General features: G+C 41.5%; 1 protein-coding gene across 1 annotated transcript in view; it reads right to left on the reverse strand.

The window, feature by feature from the left end:
• LOC129728119 (lachesin-like) overlaps positions 1 to 21358 on the reverse strand; it is an 83180-nt gene that overhangs the window by 27448 nt on the left and 34374 nt on the right. The window contains exons 2-6 of the mRNA XM_055686522.1: positions 3435 to 3476; positions 1230 to 1327; positions 950 to 1157; positions 704 to 850; positions 498 to 626 (exon numbers count right to left, since the gene is read on the reverse strand). Of these exons, the coding sequence (XP_055542497.1) occupies positions 498 to 626; positions 704 to 850; positions 950 to 1157; positions 1230 to 1327; positions 3435 to 3476 (624 nt within the window). The remainder of the gene's footprint in view (positions 1 to 497; positions 627 to 703; positions 851 to 949; positions 1158 to 1229; positions 1328 to 3434; positions 3477 to 21358) is intronic.

Raw genomic sequence — 21358 nt, forward strand, 5'->3', positions numbered from 1 at the left:
ACAAACACTCGAAGAATATTGTTCAATCATCATGTCTTAGAGTTAAATGTTGAAGCGAAATGACGCAAGCACTCATCGGTAATGTAATGTAATGTCATGTAATTGTCTGAAGCTGCAAGAAATTGCTTTTGTTTATGCATGCTATAACTTTCAGAACCAAAGATGAAGCATCGAAATAAAAATTCGAAAATCAAGTACCTATCTTGAAGCATAGGATCTTTTGAATATATTTGGTAATGAAAATGTTTTAGCTCGATAGAAAGTTTGATAGCATCTTTGGTGTAGCTTAATCGTAACAACTAACTACGATTTGTATAATTACAATAGCATTAAGACAAGATTTGCTAAAAAGTTGCAGGAATAAACTTGTCTCTATATAGTTCAAAAGTTTTACACACAAACTGACTTGCTAGTGGTCATAGTCATCAGCTATTGAATATTCGCTGCCGTAAAATCTGCAGCTAATAACAGTTAGAGCGCAATCTAATGTTCCTTACAGTGCACTATCAGCATCACTCGTTTGCTGACTGATGGCGGTATGCCGTTAGAAGCGATGCAGAGATAAGCACCCATGTTCAGTCGATTAACCCGGGCGATTGAAAACACCGAGGTGTTTAAGCTGGACGCTGTAACAACAAAAAGTGATAACGGACTAAATGTAATGGGTTCCGAAACATGAATTCATTTTATTTTTTTCAAATACCTCCAGAACTAATTGGTTCGTTTCCCTCGCGTCGCCATATAATGGACGGCTGAGGCGAACCAGACGCAGCACATTTTAGTGTCACGTTGCTACCCTCGCGCACTACCATATCCGTACTGGTAGGGTAGTCTAAGATGTTTGGCGGTACTGTAAATGAACGAACGAGGAGCGAGTGATTAATCAACGCAACTCCTATTGTGATAGTGGGGCATATTTCAACACCCCAGTTTTGCGCTTCGTACTTACCAACGACGTTCAAGAAGCCAATCTGGTTTCGCATGGGATCCGTGTTCACTTGGCACATGTACCAACCTTTGTCGGACTCTTTAACATCTTTTATTCGAAGCACCCATTTACGTCCCTCTACGCGAGTTATCGTCATCCGGCTATTCTTGGTTATCACATGCGTCTGTATCGTCAGAATCGTCTGTGTGTCGACCCTTAACCAGGCGACCTACGTGTGACAGAGTAACGTGCAAACACTTAGTGAAGGTGATTTTCTACACCTCGGTGCCATGAACCTTACCTTGTACGTTTGGAGATTATCAATCACGCAGATCAGAACTGCTTCGCGTCCTAGCGCCACCGTCAGATTTTGAATGGGCTCGCCGAACTTGGGCAAATCTGTGCACAAAAGTAAATTACGTAGCATAATAGATACTTATCAGTTCACGCTGAAATAGAAATAGGTGAAGACTTTTGGTCGCATTTTTGTTTGCATGAAAATAGTGAAAAGACTTTACCAATTGATTTTCATCCCAGAATATTATTTTATATAAGGCAAGTAATTTCAGACTAAAAATTGGCGAGCAAATATTTTTATTTTCACATATCTACAGTAATTCGACCTTTCTCTAACGAATGCTAAATACACCGTCTAAGTACATTCATCTTCACGTTCCGTGGGTTTACCTATTATTATTTTTAGTTTCTGTCGAGATAGACAACGAAATCCTCGGTGTAACTTTGCCGTATGCATGTGAGTCCTTCCATCCAAAGCGAACAAGAGCAAAACTAACACCAAGTGAGAAGCGACCAAAAAAACCCAATGTACCTGTACTTGAGTTCCGATACTGGCACCGAGCACAGCGTTGAAACGACCGAGCCAGAGCAATTAAGTTTTTAACCCAGATTTTCGTAAACTAAGCACGTAATCTGTTGAAAGTTATGCAAATTAACGTTATAGTGAAAGTTCTGCTCTATCGTTCAGGGAGGTGGGTTAGTGTGAAGTTTCATCAAGGCGAATCTTAGACCGCACCGCGGTGTGAATGGATGCAAAATGAAATGAGTATTAGTTGAAGGGCTAAGTTCTCGTCCCTTGGAGCATTTACATACTGGAAAGGCTCAGCTTACTTTTCTCATTCGCCAGTGCGAACAGGGGGAACTATCCGGGACGTTTGATTTCGTACTCACTCTTTATTTTTCCTATCAAACTAGGAAAAGTTATAACGAGGTATTGAAGATAAAAATCAGCATACGGTACGAGACTTTTTTTGTGAAATTGATTGAATGAAGATTGATTTTGTTCAACTCGTAGCCGAAAGCTGAGGAAGTAATCCGACGAGAATGAATAGAGGAAAGAAGAATTTTATTCGAGAAGCTTGTTAAACTGCACGAACTCAACTTTGTAATTTGAAAGAGTGTTGTTTCAACTGTGTTGTTGGATGAAAAACGATGTTAGGAATAATGTACTTTCACAATGGAGAATATTTTATCGTTTTTCTAGAATAGCGCTCATGCGTTCGGAATAAATGTCAATGGGAATTTTGACAACGGGATTTTACCTAGCATTCTTATTACTGATGAAGATTTGTTTATTTTTATCTATCTTATGTGCACCTATCTAGGTAATAATCGCGCGCAGATGTTAATATACCGCGTGCCTTATGCTATGCAACCTGCGCTTGGAAATATTTTTCATAGTTGGCATTCGAATATGGTGCGTATCATGGTGCTTAGAAACTTCATCAGCGTTATTTTCACTCAATCTGTTCCCCGAACGACAAATCTATCATATCACAGAGTAGGCAATGCATTTTAATTATTGTTACCGGTCGAATATATGAATTTTCGCGTCCAGCGTACGGGCGTTCACGTTCTACGAAGTTATTTATCAATACGTGAAGAGGAAACTTTAAACATGCACAGATTGAAACGCGTGGTATTGTGCAAGCCGGACGATTAGCGATCGTTAGGTAGCTGAAGTTAATTAGATAGTCCGATTTTCTTGCAAACCAATGCAGCGATTGTTACACGGTTTAAAATGTAATCTCTCCTGGTGGCTGGTTGCCTAGAGACCGCGAAGTATCCATCACGTGCACGCGGTTTATAAAGATCGCACCACTAACCTCGGAGGATTCAGATCTGTACCTTCCTACTAACACTAGACTTTTCCTTTGATACTTTTGGATGATGTAGAGGATTCCTCGTTCTGACCGAGCAGCAAGTACCAAACTAACATTCCTAAAATCCCTTTCTCAATATTATTAGTATTAATCAGAAAAAGAAAAATCAGTTGAAGTTGCATGCTGACAATCAGTTTGATTGAATGGCACTTTGACCGCTTTGAGGCAAGACTTTCTGAAGTATGATGCAGCCGCTAAACGAAATTCAAAGGTTAAATTTTCCCATATCTTCCATTGGTACCCTCATTAACAGTAATGCAGAACTCTAATTTAAAATAAAGGGCAGATCACCGCATACTTTTACCTTTTTTTTTGCATATATTTACCTCTGTCTAAAAAATACGAGTTATTTTCATCGGCCGGCTCTTCTGTAAATAAGAGAAAAAGAACTAATTAAATATGGTTACTATTAATTCGGACACTATTATGAAATTTAATAACGCTTAATGGTACACAGACTTTTGAAAACACTTTTCTAAGTCCTTCTGGGAATGAAAACAAAAACATTGTCCACCTACATACTAGACTTGCACCAAATAATACGACTGGGAAAAATTTATTTTTGAAAATTACCGAATTTTCGAATTATCGAATAACGATTTGATCGCGAGCTAGGGTAAGTCACTTCAATTCAAGAGTAATTTGGTTCTTAATTTTTTTATTCAATCATCATGTTCTGTTGAGTATTCGGCTGAACAGGCAGCCGAATATTTAACGAAAAATGATGATAAGATGAGAAAAAATTAAAATCAAATTATTCTTGACTCAAAGTAAGTTACCCTAGACATGCTTGAGTTCAAACCATTTTTAGGTAAACTGAAAACTCTGTACTTTCCACAAAAAAACTTTTTGCCCAGCCTAATTATTCGGTGCAACGCTATTAGACAAATTCTCTTTTTAAAATTTCTTTCAACAATACCATACTGCACACAATTTTCATTGTTTTTTCTTCATCTATAATTTATTTGACACGGCACAAATACAATTTAATGTTTAACGGTGCCAATTATATCTGGTAGCTTACTTTCTAAAGTATCTTAATAACTAAAAGCAAATTTTTTATCCTCGCTGCCGACTACGAGCTAAAACTATATCTAACTTAGAGCTAGAATGTTTTGCATTAAAAGCACTGATTTGTTGTTTGATGGTTTTCCATCGCCATAGGTGAGCAGCATATTTAATATGTTCCGCTGCTGGGCCAAGATATTACTGACTGGCATATTGGGTTGTCTCCCTCGGGACCTGAGAGTATCGTGCGGGTCTAGTTGCTGTTTCCGGATCCGGGGTCTTAACGTGTTCTTGTCGTTTGGTTGGATGTAGGCGGATCCTATTCCCTATAGGATTAAACTGGGGCGTGGATGAATTTCAGGAAAACGTATATAAGGGACATGTAGGATAGGTCACGGCTCGCCAAGACATCACGAACAGGAACCGGCTGCCTAATTCCGGCCTGCAGGGAAGCTATTAATTTAGACCTGGCGTCACGGTGTACAGGGCATGACCCAACCACATGCTCTATGTCGTGATAACCCTCATCACAGGCACAGATACCACTTTCCCCGAGCCCAACACGACGGAGATGCGCGTCAAATCTATAGTGATTGGACATAAGCCGGGACATCACGCAAATGAAATCCCGACCTACATCCAACCCCTTGAACCACGGGTTCGTCGATACTTTGGGGATTATGGAATGTAACCACCTTCCCAATTCCCCTCTGGTCCAAGCATTTTGCCAACTGATGATCGTATTCTGACGTACAAGTGCGAAAAATTCATTAAAAGCAATTGGTCTTTCATAAATATCACCGTTTGTTGCGCCCACCTTAGCCAGAGAGTCCGCTTTCTCATTGCCCGGTATCGAGCAGTGAGAAGGGACCCACGCTAAGGTAATCTGAAACGATTTTTCGGATAAAGCACTCAGATGTTCCCGTATTTTTCCCAGGAAATACGGAGAGTGCTTAACATCTTTCATCGATCGGAGAGCCTCAATGGAACTGAGACTGTCCGTAAAGATGAAATAATGGTCCGTGGGTATTTTTTTGATAATCTCTAGGGTGTACTTAATTGCAGCCAATTCTGCGACGTAAACAGAAGCAGGATTATCGAGCTTATGGGAGACGGTTAAATTGTTATTGAAAATACCGAAGCCAGTGGACCCATCAAGAAGTGATCCGTCAGTGTAGAACATATTGTTGCAGTTGATGTTTCGATATTTATTGGAAAAAATTTTGGGGCACGCGTAAATGATCCGGGATTCCACGAGTTTCTTCTATCATGGATGTATCTAAAAACACAGTAGAATCAGAAGTATTTGATAAGTCGACACGATTTGGAATATTCGAAGAAGGGTTAATATTTTGGGACATGTGATGGAAATACAATGTCATAAAACGGGTTTGAGAATTAAGTTCGATTAACCTTTCAAAATTTTCAATCACGGGACGGTTCAAGACCTCACATTTGATAAGAATGCGAGAAGACAGGCTCCAGAAGCGGTTTTTCAATGGTAGTACTCCAGCTAAGACCTCCAAACTCATCGTATGGGTCGACTGCATGCAACCCAAGGCGATACGCAAACAAAGAACCCGTATTCAATAACAGACAATATCGTTGTTTGGTAAAGCCTTATAAGGTCTCCTGGATGGACTCCCCACCATTGTCCGGTTATTGTACGAAGAAAATTCACTCTTTGTTGACATTTTTTCATCAGATACCTAACGTGACAACCCCAGGTGCCTTTAGAGTCGAACCAGATACCAAGATATTTGTGTACCAAAACCTGAGAAATCGTTTTACCCATTAATTGTGTTTGAAGCTGAGCAGGTTCATGCTTCCTAGAAAAAACTACTATCTCAGTCTTCTCCGGAGAGAATTCGATACCTAGCTGTAAAGCCCAAGCAGACAAATTGTCCAAGGTATCTTGCAATGGTCCTTGCAAATCGGCAGCTTTGGCTCCTGTAACAGAGATTACACTGTCGTCTGCAAGTTGTCTTATCGTGCATGAATTTGCCAGACATTCGTCGATGTCATTTACATAAAAGTTGTAAAGAAGGGGGCGTAAACATGAGCCCTGGGGAAGACCCATGTAGCTAATGCGAAAAGTTGCCAAATCGCCGTGCGTAAAATGCATGTGCTTTTCGGACAACAAATTGTGCAAAAAATTGTTTAAAATTGGAGAAAATCCTTGTCGGTGAAGTTTACCCGAAAGAATGTCAATAGAAACGGAATCAAAAGTCCCCTTAATGTCCAAGAACGCAGACGCCATTTGTTCTTTGCGAGCATACGCCAGCTGAATATCTGTTAAAAGCAACGCAAGACAATCATTCGTCCCTTTGGCACGGCAGAAGCCAAATTGAGTATCCGATAGTAGGCCATTTGATTCGACCCAATGGTCTAAACGACGGAGTATCATTTTTTCCATCCATTTCCGGATTAAGGATAGCATTGCAATCGGCCTATAAGAGTTGTGATCAGAAGCTGGTTTCCCTGGTTTTTGGATGGCGATCACCTTCACTTGCCTCCAATCCTGCGGTACAATGTTTTGCTCCAGGAACTTATTGAACAAGTTCAACAAGCGCCTCTTGGCATTGCCGGGTAGATTCTTCAACAAGTTGAATTTGATTCTATCTAACCCTGGCGCGTTATTGTTACAGGACAGGAGGGCAACTGAAAATTCTGCCATCGTAAAAGGTGATTCTATCGCGTCGTGGCCCGGAGACGTATCACGAACAATATTTTGCTCAGGAACAGAGTCCGGACATACTTTCCTGGCAAAATCAAATATCCACCTACTTGAAGACTCCTCGCTTTCGTTGACCGTTACGCGATTCCGCATTCTTCGGGCTGTGTTCCAAAGATGGCTCATCGATGTCTCCCTCGACGTCTCGTTCACGAACCGACGCCAATATCCGCGTTTCTTTGCTTTAGCCAAGTTTCTAAGCTTGGTATCAAGCTCCGAATACCGTAAATAGTCGCCAGGTATACCTCCCTTCTGGTAGGCCAAAAACGCGTCGGATCTTTGCGTGTAGACATCGGAGCACTCTTTGTCCCACCACGGAGTGGGAGGCCGTTCTTTAATCGCTACGCCGGGATATTTCTTCGTTTGGGCTTGTAACGCGGCGTCGAGAATCAAGCCCGCGAGGAGGTTGTATTCTTCAAGTGGTGGATGATGTTGAATCGAATCGACCGCTTTTGAAATCATTTCCTCGTATAACTTCCAATCGACATTCCGTGTGAGGTCATACGGAATGTCAACAGGTCGCATGAGAGTTGACCCGTTATTAATTGAAATAAGAATAGGCAAATGGTCGCTACCGTGAGGATCGAGGATTACCTTCCATGTGCAATCCAACGGTAGCGACGTCGAACATAAGGATAAATCCAAAGCGCTTGGGCGCGCTGGAGGTTTCGGGATACGTGTCATTTCGCCGTTGTTTAAAATAGTCATGTCGAAGTCATCGCAAAGGTTATAGATTAAAGAGGAGCGGTTATCATTGTAAGGGGAACCCCAAGCCACGCCATGAGAGTTGAAGTCTCCCAAAATCAAACGTGGCGAGGGAAGAAGTTCTATTAAATCAAAGAGCAGCCGTTGCCCAACCTGTGCTCTGGGAGGAATATATATTGAGGCAATACAAAGCTCTTTACCTTGTATTGTCATTTGACATGCGACAACTTCGATGCCTGGAATCGAGGGGAGGTTAATACGATAGAAAGAATAGCACTTTTTAATCCCTAAAAGTACTCCTCCATATGGGGTGTCTCGATCAAGGCGAATAATATTAAAATCATGGAAGTTGAGATCAATATTTGAAGTAAACCAAGTTTCACAAAGGGAAAATGCATCGCATTTGTTTTTATTTATCAAAACTTTAAACGAATCAATTTTTGGTAAAATACTTCTACAATTCCACTGTAATACAGAGATAGAATCCTTCATATACGCAGTTGAATTAGGCATCGAAGGATACAATCGCTGCAAGGAGGGGCCATTGGGCAGTCAACTGCTTCAAAAATGATCTAACTGTTGGGAGAAATGCTGTAAGAAAAGTTTTAATTGGATCGGGTACATTGAAAGTTTCAAAAATCCAGTCCACAATGTCAGAAAATTTCACAAATCCAGAGTTTGTTTCATCAACTGGATGTGCAAAAGGAACAACTGGGGTTTTAGATGTTCCTGGCAGTGCTGGGAACTCCTTCTGGGACTTTAAATTTGCAAGCCCAGGAGGAGTTTGCTTCGGTTTTTCCGCAGCACTGTTTGGTTTGCTTGTAACTTTCATTTCACTTTGAGAAATCTTAGGACCTTTTCTGGGAAGTTTAGGAGAGGAAATATTTTTCCTCTTTCTAGACTCCCCAGGATTGGCGTAAGATGTTCCCGCTGGAGAATCGTCAGAATCGGTTTCGTCAGAGGACAACAGATCATAAGGGTTTGATGTAATGGGAGAAGTGGTAACGGTCTTCTTCAGCATCTCAGCGTAAGAACGCTTCGAACGCTCTTTGAGAGACCTCTTTATTTTATCCCTGCGCTGCATGTACACCGAACATGTCGAGAGCTCATGCTGACTCTCCCCGCAGTGAATGCATTTTTCAGCATTTTTACTGCAGGAATCATCCGCATGATTCTCCCCACACTTGCCACAACGTACCTTATTGCAGCAGTAGGCGGCGGTGTGGCCTAACTGCTTACAATTCAGGCAGTTCATGACGCGAGGCACATATAATCGCACAGGGAGACGAACCCGGTGGATCGAGACGTGGCTTGGTAGCGCTGACCCAGCGAACGTAACTCGAAACGAGTCTGACGGGGTGTATACTGTTTTGCCACCGATGATCGATGCTGACCGCAATTGCTTGCAGTCGAGCACCTTTACATCGGAACAGGTTTTGTTCTTAAAGCACCCATTGGCACTTTTCAGTATACACTCGACGGACAGACTCGAATCGGTTATGACACTGTCGATCTCCACGTCTCGTGCGGGTATGTAAACGCGATACTCGCGTGTGAAGAGCTCAGAGCAAGCTTTATCGTTGGCCTCTTTCAGGTTACTGACCACGACATGGCTTGTTAGGCCGGACCTTGGAAATTTCGGTCACGCCCTTGTACTCCTTCGTCAGGTCTTTAGAAATCTGCAAGAGGTTCAACTGATTCGATTTCGGTCCCGCCTTTGGCCGAAAATAGACAGTATAGCTGCCCTGGGCTCCGTCTGGGTAAAGCCTGGGGCGAGGGGGGACTGAAGAATGAACAGGGGAGGGGGTAACAGAAGGGTCAGGGTCAGAGGGGTTCGAGGATGGTTGCGCGGGAGGCGAGGGATCTACATCCATCCCGCTAAGTCTAGCGCACAAGCGCCGACAAGAGCACGTACCTTTTTACTTCTCCCTTCCAGTAAGGTTGGTTGTCCGATCGTTCGAAGTTGCAGCCGTTACAGCCAGCAGCACCAATACAGCAGCACCAAACAGCCATCAGCAGCGAGCCAGGTGTGAGATCACTCCACACAGCGATACAACTCACTGTCAACTGGTGGCTTCTTCTTTTTCCTCTTTTGTGTCTCGTCCACTGCTGTAGCACAATTCAGCCAGCAGCCAAATCGGCTTACGCACCAGCTGGTAGTCACGATGCGAAACAGTTGCACAAAGGCGCGACCTTGAACCCGGATGCCAACACTTGTTCACACGTCTTTTGTTTTATATTCTATCGGAGCGATCACCGATCACACGTCCGATACTGATGCGTGTTCGGCACAGAATGAGGGTGAACAATTTTCATTGTGTTGAAAAGCCAATTGCTGTCCAACATTCGCAACAAATACGCATACAAAAATGTATTCAGCTATCCCAGTCAAATTATTCAAATTTGGTAAAACTTCCATACTCAAATCGTATAGTAGTTTAAGATTGGATGAAATAATGTAATAGTTTTTGAAAAATTGGCATATTTTTTATGTGAAAACTTAATAGACATAAATGCTTGTTGAATAACGTTGGTCGACAAAATGCGGAAAAAAAGTTTCTCAGAAGCTCAAAATAGTTGCTCTAAAAAGATTAAAGCTTTTTAACCATTCTTTTGAATATTGGTGCCCCTAGTGTATGCATAAGTGCGTCAAAGTGCGGCAGAGTAATAGCCCGCCGGGTCTTCACTAGGGACACCAAAATTTACAGGAATGGTTGAAAAGCTATAATCTTTCTTGTCTTTTAGTTTGAGCTCAGCGTTTACCACTGTAATTAACGTTGAGTAAAAATGTTTCAACAGCTTTAATCAAAGAAGAAATTCTTTAAAAAACTCAATATTGAATGTTGGAATGATTTGTTCAGGAGTCGAGAATTCAAAGAGTAGTTCAAACCTACCTTGCATTGTTACGAATAACGGTTTTTCTAAATTTTGTTAATTTTTAATGGGCCACTGTTGTGCTAATAACCGGTGATCGAGGAGGCGACTCCACCCACCTACCCAAGTTAACGACCTGTTGACTAATGGACCAGTGTCAACGTGCTACGTAGTTGGATGAGGGTAACAAGTAATTACAATAGACTACCTTGTAACATTTATTAAAAATAGTAACGTGTTCTACATTTGCGACCCGAGAGTAGAATGGCAGCGTGATCATTTCCACCCCAGGCGACAGCTGTCGTGAGTGACGACCGCCCTAGGCTAAGCACAGTGGTTCACTGAGGGGGCTCCAATATCTACCCCTTTTATCTGAAGTGGTACAGGTCGTACCTAACAGACATTTGGCGGATCCGGGTGGAGTCGTTAGTATTGGTGAACCTTCGGAAAGCTGGAATTTCTTCAGCAAGGCGTGCAACGGCAGCTGATGGTCCGATGAAGTTTTTTCCGGAGAGACATTGATTTTGATGTACCCCCGAACACGGAGTTGATTGGTGTGTGATCTGATGAGTCTGCATTGATCTAGCAACACATTAAAGTTGACGCAACCAACGCGTTTGATGACGGTTTTGGCAAGCCACACAGGTTTTCCCTACATAAAGGTGCTTGCGTACACTTTATCGCCTTTTTCAAAGTTTCGCTTCGTCGCCCCATGGTGCCTGTTAAACTAGATTTTCATTTGTTGGTTTTTCTAGATAGCCATGTCCGCAGGAGGTTTCAGTTAGTCCAAAGCGGTACGATGTATTCTCCCCATCAAAATATTAGCCGGGGGCAGTCCATCGGGAGCTACTTTTTTAATGTTGATTGTTAGACGGACAAGAAGATTTGCAGTGAACGGGAAACAGAACCACAGTCTCCGACTGGATGGACGTTAGGACCAACATATTCCGTATAGATTGATTGAAACAAACCGCTCTATGTGGAACAATGGAGGGCCTAATCTCCCACCTGGCATCATCAGTTTCTATACGGATATACGGAGCTAATACGTCGTGGAGGTACGTATCGACTTCTTCCAGACAAGCTACCATGGCATCAAAGATCTTTTGAAAGGTGCTTAGGGTAGACTTCAGCCCACGATGAGTGTTGATCGTAAGATACTGTCTGGAATCTTTTTCAACTGGAGCTTCCAAATAGGCATACGATAAAGCTTTGCCAAAATCTTCTCGGGAAGCGGGAGAGGATGCCGATTTGGCTGGATGACACTGTTTAAGCTTGTAGAATAGTCGGCACACTCTCAATAATTTTTCAGGTCTTTTAATCACTTTAGCTCGGTTTCGATTGGCTCAAGTGTGGCAAACGAAATAGGTGTTTTCCACGGAAAACAGGTTGAATATCAGGCTTTAGATAGTATTGTTGAAGTAACCAAAAGTGTCGAAAAACTGCTGCGGAAATTATGCTTTCAGCACCGATACATCGTAAGTAATGTGATGCTGTTGCAGACCGTGCTCAAAGGAACTTTATACAGATTGAAGAGCTTGATGATGACGAGGCCTAAAAGATTTAGATTGTGAACGTTGGTGACAAACAGTTTACTTGAACGATTAACTCCTCTCAGCATAACGTCGCAATCGACCTCTACGATGACCTGCAGCGGTTGACCAGAAGCAGTGCATGTTTGTTGTGACAAAGGCGGTGGATGTCCGAATTGTTAGCTTGAGTGATGATGCGGATGTCTGAAGTGGAATATTCCTGCGTTGTTGATAAACACGGTGACATACACGCAAAAGTTCAAGCTTTAATCATCCAATGTGTCCTTTCAATTCGCACAGAATTTGCTCTGACTTCGCACAACCAATGCGTGATACGCATAACGCAAAAGTTGTACAAGGAATACATTGACAGAGATCAAAATCAGAATATGTATCATATACACAAAAATCGTAATGTCTCGGTAAACTTCGGCTTCGGACGAACGATCAGTTTCGAGGCGCTCAAAAAAATCGTTCTTTACTTTCGCGAGCCGGTGCGTATCAACGGCTCGTGCTTCCCTAAAAATCGTCAGCAACCGAAACAGCCAATAGCGAGCCTTGTTGCCGCGGAAGTTATTGACGCTGGTGCCAGTAACGCAGAACCGAATGCATGTGAATATAACCAGAGTCATAATTAAATGCAAAATGTTTTGGACTAATCTCATGTTTTTGTTTATTGTTAATGATTGAATGATGTTTTCGAATGACCTGATTCAAGAAAGTGAATCGATCAGACAATAATTTCTTCAATGGAGTTAGTACCCAACTTATCAGTATTGATTGCTGGTTGCACTGTTTTAACGATGCCAACCGTCTGGACATTGGCTGATGCTTTATAAGTGTAGCGGTTTGGAGTTGCGCAATACATTCAAAATAGGCTAGAGCATCAAATGCGTTATGCCCAATGCACATGCGTTGTATTGGTTCCAATTTTAATCAGTAAATGCGCTAATTTCGCTCATAAATGATCTGGTTACGCACACTCCAACTTTTGCGTGTACTTTCTCTTGTCACAAGTAGCCAATTGTCGAACAGAATAAATACCCTTTGGTTGTGGTGCTCGTTGTTTCCATCTCCGCTTATTCCCTGAGCAATAGTCCTCTTTGAAGGTTGCACGACGTCTTCGGTTTGTTGTTGCTCCCAGTATTGTTCTGATGATCGTTGTTGTTGTGTGTCTGTGAAACTGTCACTGCAGCTTTGGAAACGACAGGCTTTTTCGGGCACTTGGTCGAGTTGATAGCGTTGACTGACGCCTTCTCGCTGTGACATCTTATGATTGAAGCGTCTTTCCGAAGATTGATTATACGACGACACTCAATAGTGAGATGGTCCAGAGTCAATGATTTATTATCCCTCAGCTTGACAAGCAAAGCGGTCCCTCATGTACCAGTTGTCGAAAGTGAGGTTCGACGGGATCGTAATAGAATTATGTCATATAATCAGCAAGATATTCCATACGGGCATCAGTAGTTGATGGTCCTGCGGTAGCTGTTGACATTGTCCGAGACATGACTAGTTTGTTTAAAATTTTCTCCTGATTGCCTATCATTTCGACGAACCATCCATTGTGAGCGCGATGGTTTGTCATTGAGCGAACGACTGTAAAATATCGCTTGATCACCGTTTTTACGAGGCTATTCTATAGTCCCATCTTCATCGCCAGAATGTTACGTAGTTGGACGAGGATAAAAATACCTCTGATGAACTCCCTTTAAACCTTTATTAAACCTAGTAACTACGTTAACATATGAAAATACATTCCAAAAGTGCTTACCGTCACGGGCAGGGTGTAGTGCTGGGACTTTTAACTGGATATATTCGTGATCCGGTTCTCCGAAGCTCGGATCACGGATGGATAAACGAATACTATTCGGATGACCGGATATCCGGATACGGATAATCGAATAGTCGGATATTCGGATATTTACTATCCGGATATCCGCAATTTTTTTCTGTCGTTTGAAGCCCGTTCAACTAAAACGTAACGCGAAAAATGGCTTCTTTCACAATCCCCCATCTCCTCGAAAGTAATTATTTACATAGTGGACTATGGACGGATACAATATCCGGATATCCGGATATCTGACTATCAGAAAATCCGAAAATCCTGTCGGACAATATCCGGATATCTTATTCCGGATAGTCCCAGCACTGGCAGGGTGGATGGTTAACTTGAGGGGCTCCAGCACAATGTTCTTACTTCTCCATGCAAAGGCGAATCTCAACTCCGGTGTCGGGCAGCGATGGAAAAAATCACTTTTAGCGGCTTTGAATACATAAAAATCAAGCCTATTATGTGTTGACGCGTCGTCAGTATGCGAGTAAATAAGTGTCGTTCACTCTCTTCGCCTTCCTTTATACGACAATGTGCACAACTCGGTATATGGAGTTATTCGTACGATGTGCACCAAGCGAACAATTATGATTTATTCGCGTTAATTTGGCTGACGAACATGATTTTCTTTTGTTAAAAAATGAGAGTAAATGAGTAACTGTGTATACTCTTCTACTCTCGCTCAACTCAACCGCAGCCGAAGTAGTCCCTTCCATCTCATTTTCCCTCTTATCACACCAAACCTCTTATCCTATTAGCCAGCATTATATTCTCCAGTTGCTATCCTCTCTTCCCCTTACGACTGGTGTATGGAGAGACAAACATGACAAGCGACTCGCTTCTGAAAGCTGATGTAGTCTAATCATGTATCTGTTTTCTCCCAGAAACCAATGCTCCAAATTAGCATTTAATTACGGATTGAGAGGCTTATTCAGGCTTCTTTGCAATCTGAACAATTCATGAGTTGTGCAGCTTGAGATAAGCCGACGATTGCGTCATATTAATTTCGTTTACATCACTGGTGTCGAGTAGAATTTTATGCATATCGCTTGGGTTGGTTGTGAGTCCCTCCAAAGCCATCGACACCTTTGAAACGGGGGTCACCCTGTACACATTTAAATTGCCCGACGAACCCCTTACAGGGCGACTACGGACTTTCGGATCTTCGCTATAACACAAAATAAAAAAGGGAAGCAAACAAAATTTACAAAACTTAAACTCATCAGTTTATTTCCCTGGAGCCCCTCCAGCTGTCGTTAGTGGTGATTTTTTAAGATGGTCGTCTGGGGCGGCTTTTCAGCTGCTCCTGCAGCGCACGGACTCCACCAGGTGCTGGGACAATCTTTGGACAACCTTCAACCTTGGGCTTACACAAAAAGCGGAACAAACTTTGCTCTCACAAACACGCACAGAGACAAAAATCAAAACGCGACTTGTGTCGTTTACCGAGGTCGAGGCTAAACAGAATATCTCGATATTTTGGGAAGCTATTGATGTTTACAAATATTTTTGGGGCCGGATCGGTTTGTTTGATCGGTTCGACGTCGTCGACAAAGTTGTAGAGAAAAAAAAATTTCTTTTCGAAAAAAATATACACTCTAAAAAAACTATTCATTTTTATTATTGCTCAATTACTTAAAAAAGCTCATTTTTAAAATGTATTTTTTTTATAAAATCTGCGAAAGATTACCTAAACAATGCAACTGGTCCGATCATGAAGAAATCAAGAAAAAAAGTTATGAATTTTTGGAAAAAAAAAGAAACAAAATTGTTATCTACAACTTTGCCCACGACACTATGCCAATCATTCTAACCGTTTTGGCTGCAGCAGAATTTTTATTTTACAATAGAGCATTCTATGGGGAATTGAAAATATTTTTACAGTCAAATCGGTTTGTTTGATACTATGTAAATCTTTGGCAAAGTTGCAGATAATAGTTTTGTCCTTCCAAAAATATTTATTTTTTATTTTCAAAATATCTTTTTTAATTTTAATTTAAGGAGTAAATGTAGTAATGAAGATAGAAAATTAAACTAACAAAAATATCATAACTTTTTTTTCTCAATTTCTCCCTGATCGAATCGATTGCGCTGTTTAGGTTTTCTTTTGTAGTTTTTATATAAAAAATAAATTTTAAAAATAATGAGCTTTTTAGATAAGGCGGCATCCATAAATTACGTAACGCTCATAGGGGGGATGGGGGGGTATCCTTGAGCGTTACGAGTTGTTACATGGGGGAGGGGGGAGGCAAGATCGCGTTACGTAACAAAAAATCTCTGAAGAGACTCTCCAAAAACGAGCATTTTTGTTATTAGATTCTTCTTCAGCGTTACGTAATTTCTATGGGGGGATTGGTGTTAGCGTTACGTTTCGTTACATATAGGAGGGTGGGGGTAAAAAAGTGTTTTTTTGTATTACGTAATTTATGGATGTCGCCTAATTATTTTATAATTTTTCTTTTACCATTTTTCAAAAAGTAAATAACTTTTTTTAGAGTGTATTTTTTTCGGAAAGACAAAACTATTCTCTACAACTTTGTCAAGGACGTTATACCGATCAAACAAACCGGTTTGGCCCTAAAAATATTTGTAATCTTCAATAGCTTCTCAAAAACGAGTCGTATTTCAAAAAATTAAACCAATAGCACAAAATGGGATCTTTTGCCTATAAAAACGTCTATGCAAAGTTTCAGCCAAACCAAAAATGACAATTTAAAAAATTGGGGAGTGGTATTCAGAACACGACCGCATAGTTGACGTAGGACTACAATAGTTCTATATTTCCCTTTGAAGCTCTGTTTGATTTGAGCTCGTTTTACTTTTGGCACGGTTCGATTTTGGCACACATGTGCCAAAAACGAGCGATTATGTCCAATCACATTTCTTAGTTTTCTTGATTGTTTGAATCAATTTTAGCTCAAAATCCTCCAAAAGAGGAGTATTTTGGTTCTTTATGTTGCCGAAGCGGATGGCCGGAATCGGTAAAACGGTTCCTGGAATATACACATGTGCCGGTAATATAATGATCATGATCTAAGCAGTACTAAGCCTCTAATTACTCGGGTAGTAATATCAAGTATCTAGGTCGTCAGCCTCAATTCATCAAGCGACACCTCAAACGACTTGGAACTAAAACTACTCCATTGGTGGAAATATCTATGAAAAAAAGTCATAAAAAAAACAGTTAATTTTTCGCATGGTTCAATCTTGGCAACAAGAAAATTCTACCGTGTCGTGTTTGGCAAAATCAAACGGGGTCTGTATTTTGATTATTTATTTGCAGCACTCTATTTTAGAAGAAAAAATATTCTCTTTATAATTGATGAATACACAGTGCCAAAAAATGAAATTTACAACTAATACAAATGAAAGCACAAAACGGTCTCTAGCACATAAAGCGAAAAACATATATAATTTCACACCGTTAATACGTGAAAATGCAAGCTTCCATACAGACCTAAATTGAGTACGATTTAGTACGAATTGAACAACATTCATTTGTCTTGTGAACGATGGCTCACTCTTCGATCACCAAGCGGCGAAGATGTCACATAATAAAATTTCCGAGTTACAAGCTCGTGGAACAAATAACGATAGAGAACTACAGTTTTTAAACAAAAATGTTTATTCACAGAAAATTTGAAAAAAAAAATTAAAATAAACAACGCATTTTATCTGTACAATGAAAATAATTTATATACCCTGCTATCTGCCTCGACCGACACGTACAGAACTTTGTTGTCCCCGATGGCGCAGTGTATTTTGCGGCACCCGAATAATCATATTGAATTCTGATATTTGCTACTATACGAAACAAGAAGTAGAAGAAGACAATTCAAACGGCAATTCGATTGTGTTCCAGATCGCAAAACGATACCTACGCGTTAACCCAACTCGCCCCACTGTGCGTCGACAGCGGAAATGTAGTCTTCACTTGCCGTGGCTGCACACAAATGAATATCGAGTCCTACTGCACTGATAGACGACGAGTGACCAGCGCTCTATTCATACATTGCTCGGTGCAGTACTGTTGCCAACATGTTTTCCTTCAAGACATCAGTTTTAATAACATTCTAACCGCAGAACGTGAAACTGTCTAATATTATAGGTGGTCACGAACTTTCCGAAAAAGCTTCTCCTTCAAGACATCAAAATAGTCTAGGCTCATGGAAGCGAACATTAGTTGACCTAATGGGACGGGGAGATTCTGTCAATTTTTTTTGCCACTGCTGTACAGGATATCACAGCAGGCAGATGGTGTCTACTTATGAAGTCTGTACCAGGGGCGCTCGCATGTGATTGGTACATTGTTCGTGAAAATTCGAACTTGAAACTTTTGTGAAATTTTCACTGTTTAACAATGAAATGATAATGATAACTGAGGAGTCACAAAATTGTCCATAGTTTTATCAATCCAACGACATATTGATTATTGTAATCCATCTTGCGGTTACATTAGTATTACCGTTTGAAGTCTTTCATTCCAACGTTACACCTTGGTTTTAGTTTCCGCAGAATGTATCTCGAAATAGTGCGGCTAGACGTATTCCTACGTCAAAAAATATTAAAACTGGGACTTTTTTGTAGAACTGCTCAATATCGTTCACAAACGAAAAACCGAATGAATTTGAATGAAAATAAAAAAATTATGTGAACGATATTCAGCGAAAGTGGAGAGAGTTGTCATGTTGGGTGCACGCTCTTGAAAGAGTATCCAAATTCGGGCAATTTTAACATATACGCAGCAGTACCCAAAATTAGGAAATATTCCACTCGATGCTGAAATTGCAACCGCGCAGGTTACAACCTGTGTCGGTATTGGGCTTCGAACCCAGCTTGGCGGAGGCGTTACCAACTACGCTAGGCCAACGCCTTCATCAATGGCTATGATAAATCAATGCTCTCCTTAAAATAACGAAAAATGGTTATATTTGATTTCATTTTTTGGAATTTTCGACAAAATTTGGTTAGTTTTTTCTTTTAGTTTATTGTAGATTGTCGACAATACTTTACATGTTACACCATTACGAATTTATAGTTAGCGCTTGGCGGATGTTTTTCTGACCATGTTAAATAGGGTCGGGAGCAGCGAAGGAAAAAAATCACCTCTAGCGATTAATGAATACATATAAAGCAAGCCTATGATGCGTTGATATCGTCGTCAGTATGTGAAAAACAAAGTATCGGTGCTGGTGCACTCTCTTTGCTTTCCTCTTCACGATATATTTCTATTCATTAGTGTACACCACAACAAGTGGTTCTCAATGTGCACAACTCGGTATATAAAGTTACTCGTCTCTGTTACCACAGAGCGATCAGATCTTGTTATATTCTCATGTCGCTTTCGTTTACGCGGTGTAGCTACACTCAAACTACACTTTTGACACCGTAAATGTTTTATTTGACTTTTCGGACTACACTTTTTCTGTCTCTGAATACACTTTTTCTGTCCCGGACGACACCCGAAAAAAGCATAGTGTACTGTAGGGAGTTACCAATACATTCACACGTATGTGTCAAAACTGCTTGGTTTTGGTTCTCGTTTCTCGTTCTACGTGTTGAAGTGTCAGGTAAATTTCATTTCAAACAATCGTTTGCGGGACCATTCTGTGCCGAACACGCATCAGTATCGGACGTGTTTGGTGATCGCTCCGATAGAATATAAAACAAAAGACGCGTGAGCAAGTGTTGGCATTGTTCGCCTGGTCGAGTGAAGGTTCAAGGTCGCCCGCCTTTGTGCAACTGTTTCGCATCGCGGCTGTTTGCTGGTGCGTAAGCCGATTTGGCTGCTAAGTGATTTGTGCTACAGCAGTGGACGAGAATCTCAACACAAGGGAGGAAAAAGAAGAAGCCAACAGTTGACAGCGAGTTGTGTCGCTGTGCTGAGTGTTCGCACACCCGGCTCGCTGTTGGTGGCTGTTTGGAGCTGCTGTATTGGTGCTGCTGGCTGTAACGGCTGCAGCTTCGATCGTTCGGACAACCAACCCTGCTGAAAGGAGAAGTAAAGAGGTACGTGTTCTGTCGGCGCTAGTGCGCTAGATTTAGCGCGATGGATGTAGATCCCTCGCCTCTCGTGCCACCATCCCCGAACCGCTCCGACCCTGTCCCTCCTGCCAATCCTTCCTCTGTTAATTCTCCAGTCCCCCCTCGCCCCAGGCTTTACCCGGACGGATCTCAGGGCAGCTTAACTGTTTTCTTTCGGCCAAAAGCAGGACCGAAATCGAAACCGTTAAACATCCTGCAGATTTCGAAAGACCTGACGGAGGGGTACAAGGCCGTGACCGAAATCTCCAAGGTCAGACCCAACAAGTTCCGTGTCGTGGTCAGCGACCTGGAACAGGCCAACGCTATTGCTCGCTCCGAGCTTTTCACACGCGAGTATCGCGTTTATATACCCGCACGAGACGTGGAGATCGACGGTGTCATAACCGATTCGAGTCTGTCGGTCGAGTGTATCTTGGCAAGCGGTTTTGGCTGCTTCAAAAATGCTTTGTGTCACGACGTGAAAGTAAAGATCATAGATTGCAAGCAATTGCGGTCTGTGTCTCTTGTCAACGGCACAAAAGTGTACACTCCGTCAGACTTGTTTCGTGTTACGTTTGCCATAACATCGAACCCCTTTGATCTGTTGTCCTCTGATGAAACCGATTCTGACGCTTCACCAGCGGGAACATCTTATGCCAATCCTGGGGCGTCTAGAAAGAGGAAAAATATTTCCTCTCCTAAACTTCCCCGAAAAGGTCCTAAGATTTCCCAAAGTGAAATGAAAGTTACAAACAAACCAAACAGTGCTGCGGAAAAACCGAAGCAAACTCCTCCTGGGCTTGCAAATTTAAAGTCCCAGAAGAAGTTCCCAGCACTGCTAGGAACATCTAAAACCCCAGTTGTTCCTTTTGCACACCCAGTTGATGAAACAAACTCTGGATTTGTGGAATTCTCTGACATTGTGGACTGGATCTTTGAAAATTTCAATATACCCGATCCAATTAAAGTTTTTCTTACAGCATTCCTCCCAACAGTTAGATCATTTTTGAAGCAGTTGACTGCCCAATGGCCCCTCCTTGCAGCGATTGTATCCTTCGATGCCTAATTCATCTGCGTATATGAAGGATTCTATCTCTGTCTTACAGTGGAATTGTAGAAGTATTTTACCAAAAATGGATTCGTTTGAAGTTTTAATAAATAGAAACAAATGCGATGCATTTTCCCTTTGTGAAACTTGGCTTACTTCAAATATTGATCTCAACTTCCATGATTTTAATATTATTCGCCTTGATCGAGACACCCCATATGGAGGAGTACTTTTAGGGATTAAAAAGTGCTATTCTTTCTATCGTATTAACCTCCCCTCGATTCCAGGCATCGAAGTTGTCGCATGTCAAATGACAATACAAGGTAAAGAGCTTTGTGTTGCCTCAATATATATTCCTCCCAGAGCACAGGTTGGGCAACGGTTGCTCTTTGATTTAATAGAACTTCTTCCCTCGCCACGTTTGATTTTGGGAGACTTCAACTCTCAGGGTGTGGCTTGGGGTTCCCCCTACAATGATAACCGCTCCTCTT

The sequence above is a fragment of the Wyeomyia smithii genome, chromosome 3, assembly GCF_029784165.1.
Source record: "Wyeomyia smithii strain HCP4-BCI-WySm-NY-G18 chromosome 3, ASM2978416v1, whole genome shotgun sequence".
Lineage (NCBI taxonomy): Eukaryota > Metazoa > Arthropoda > Insecta > Diptera > Culicidae > Wyeomyia > Wyeomyia smithii.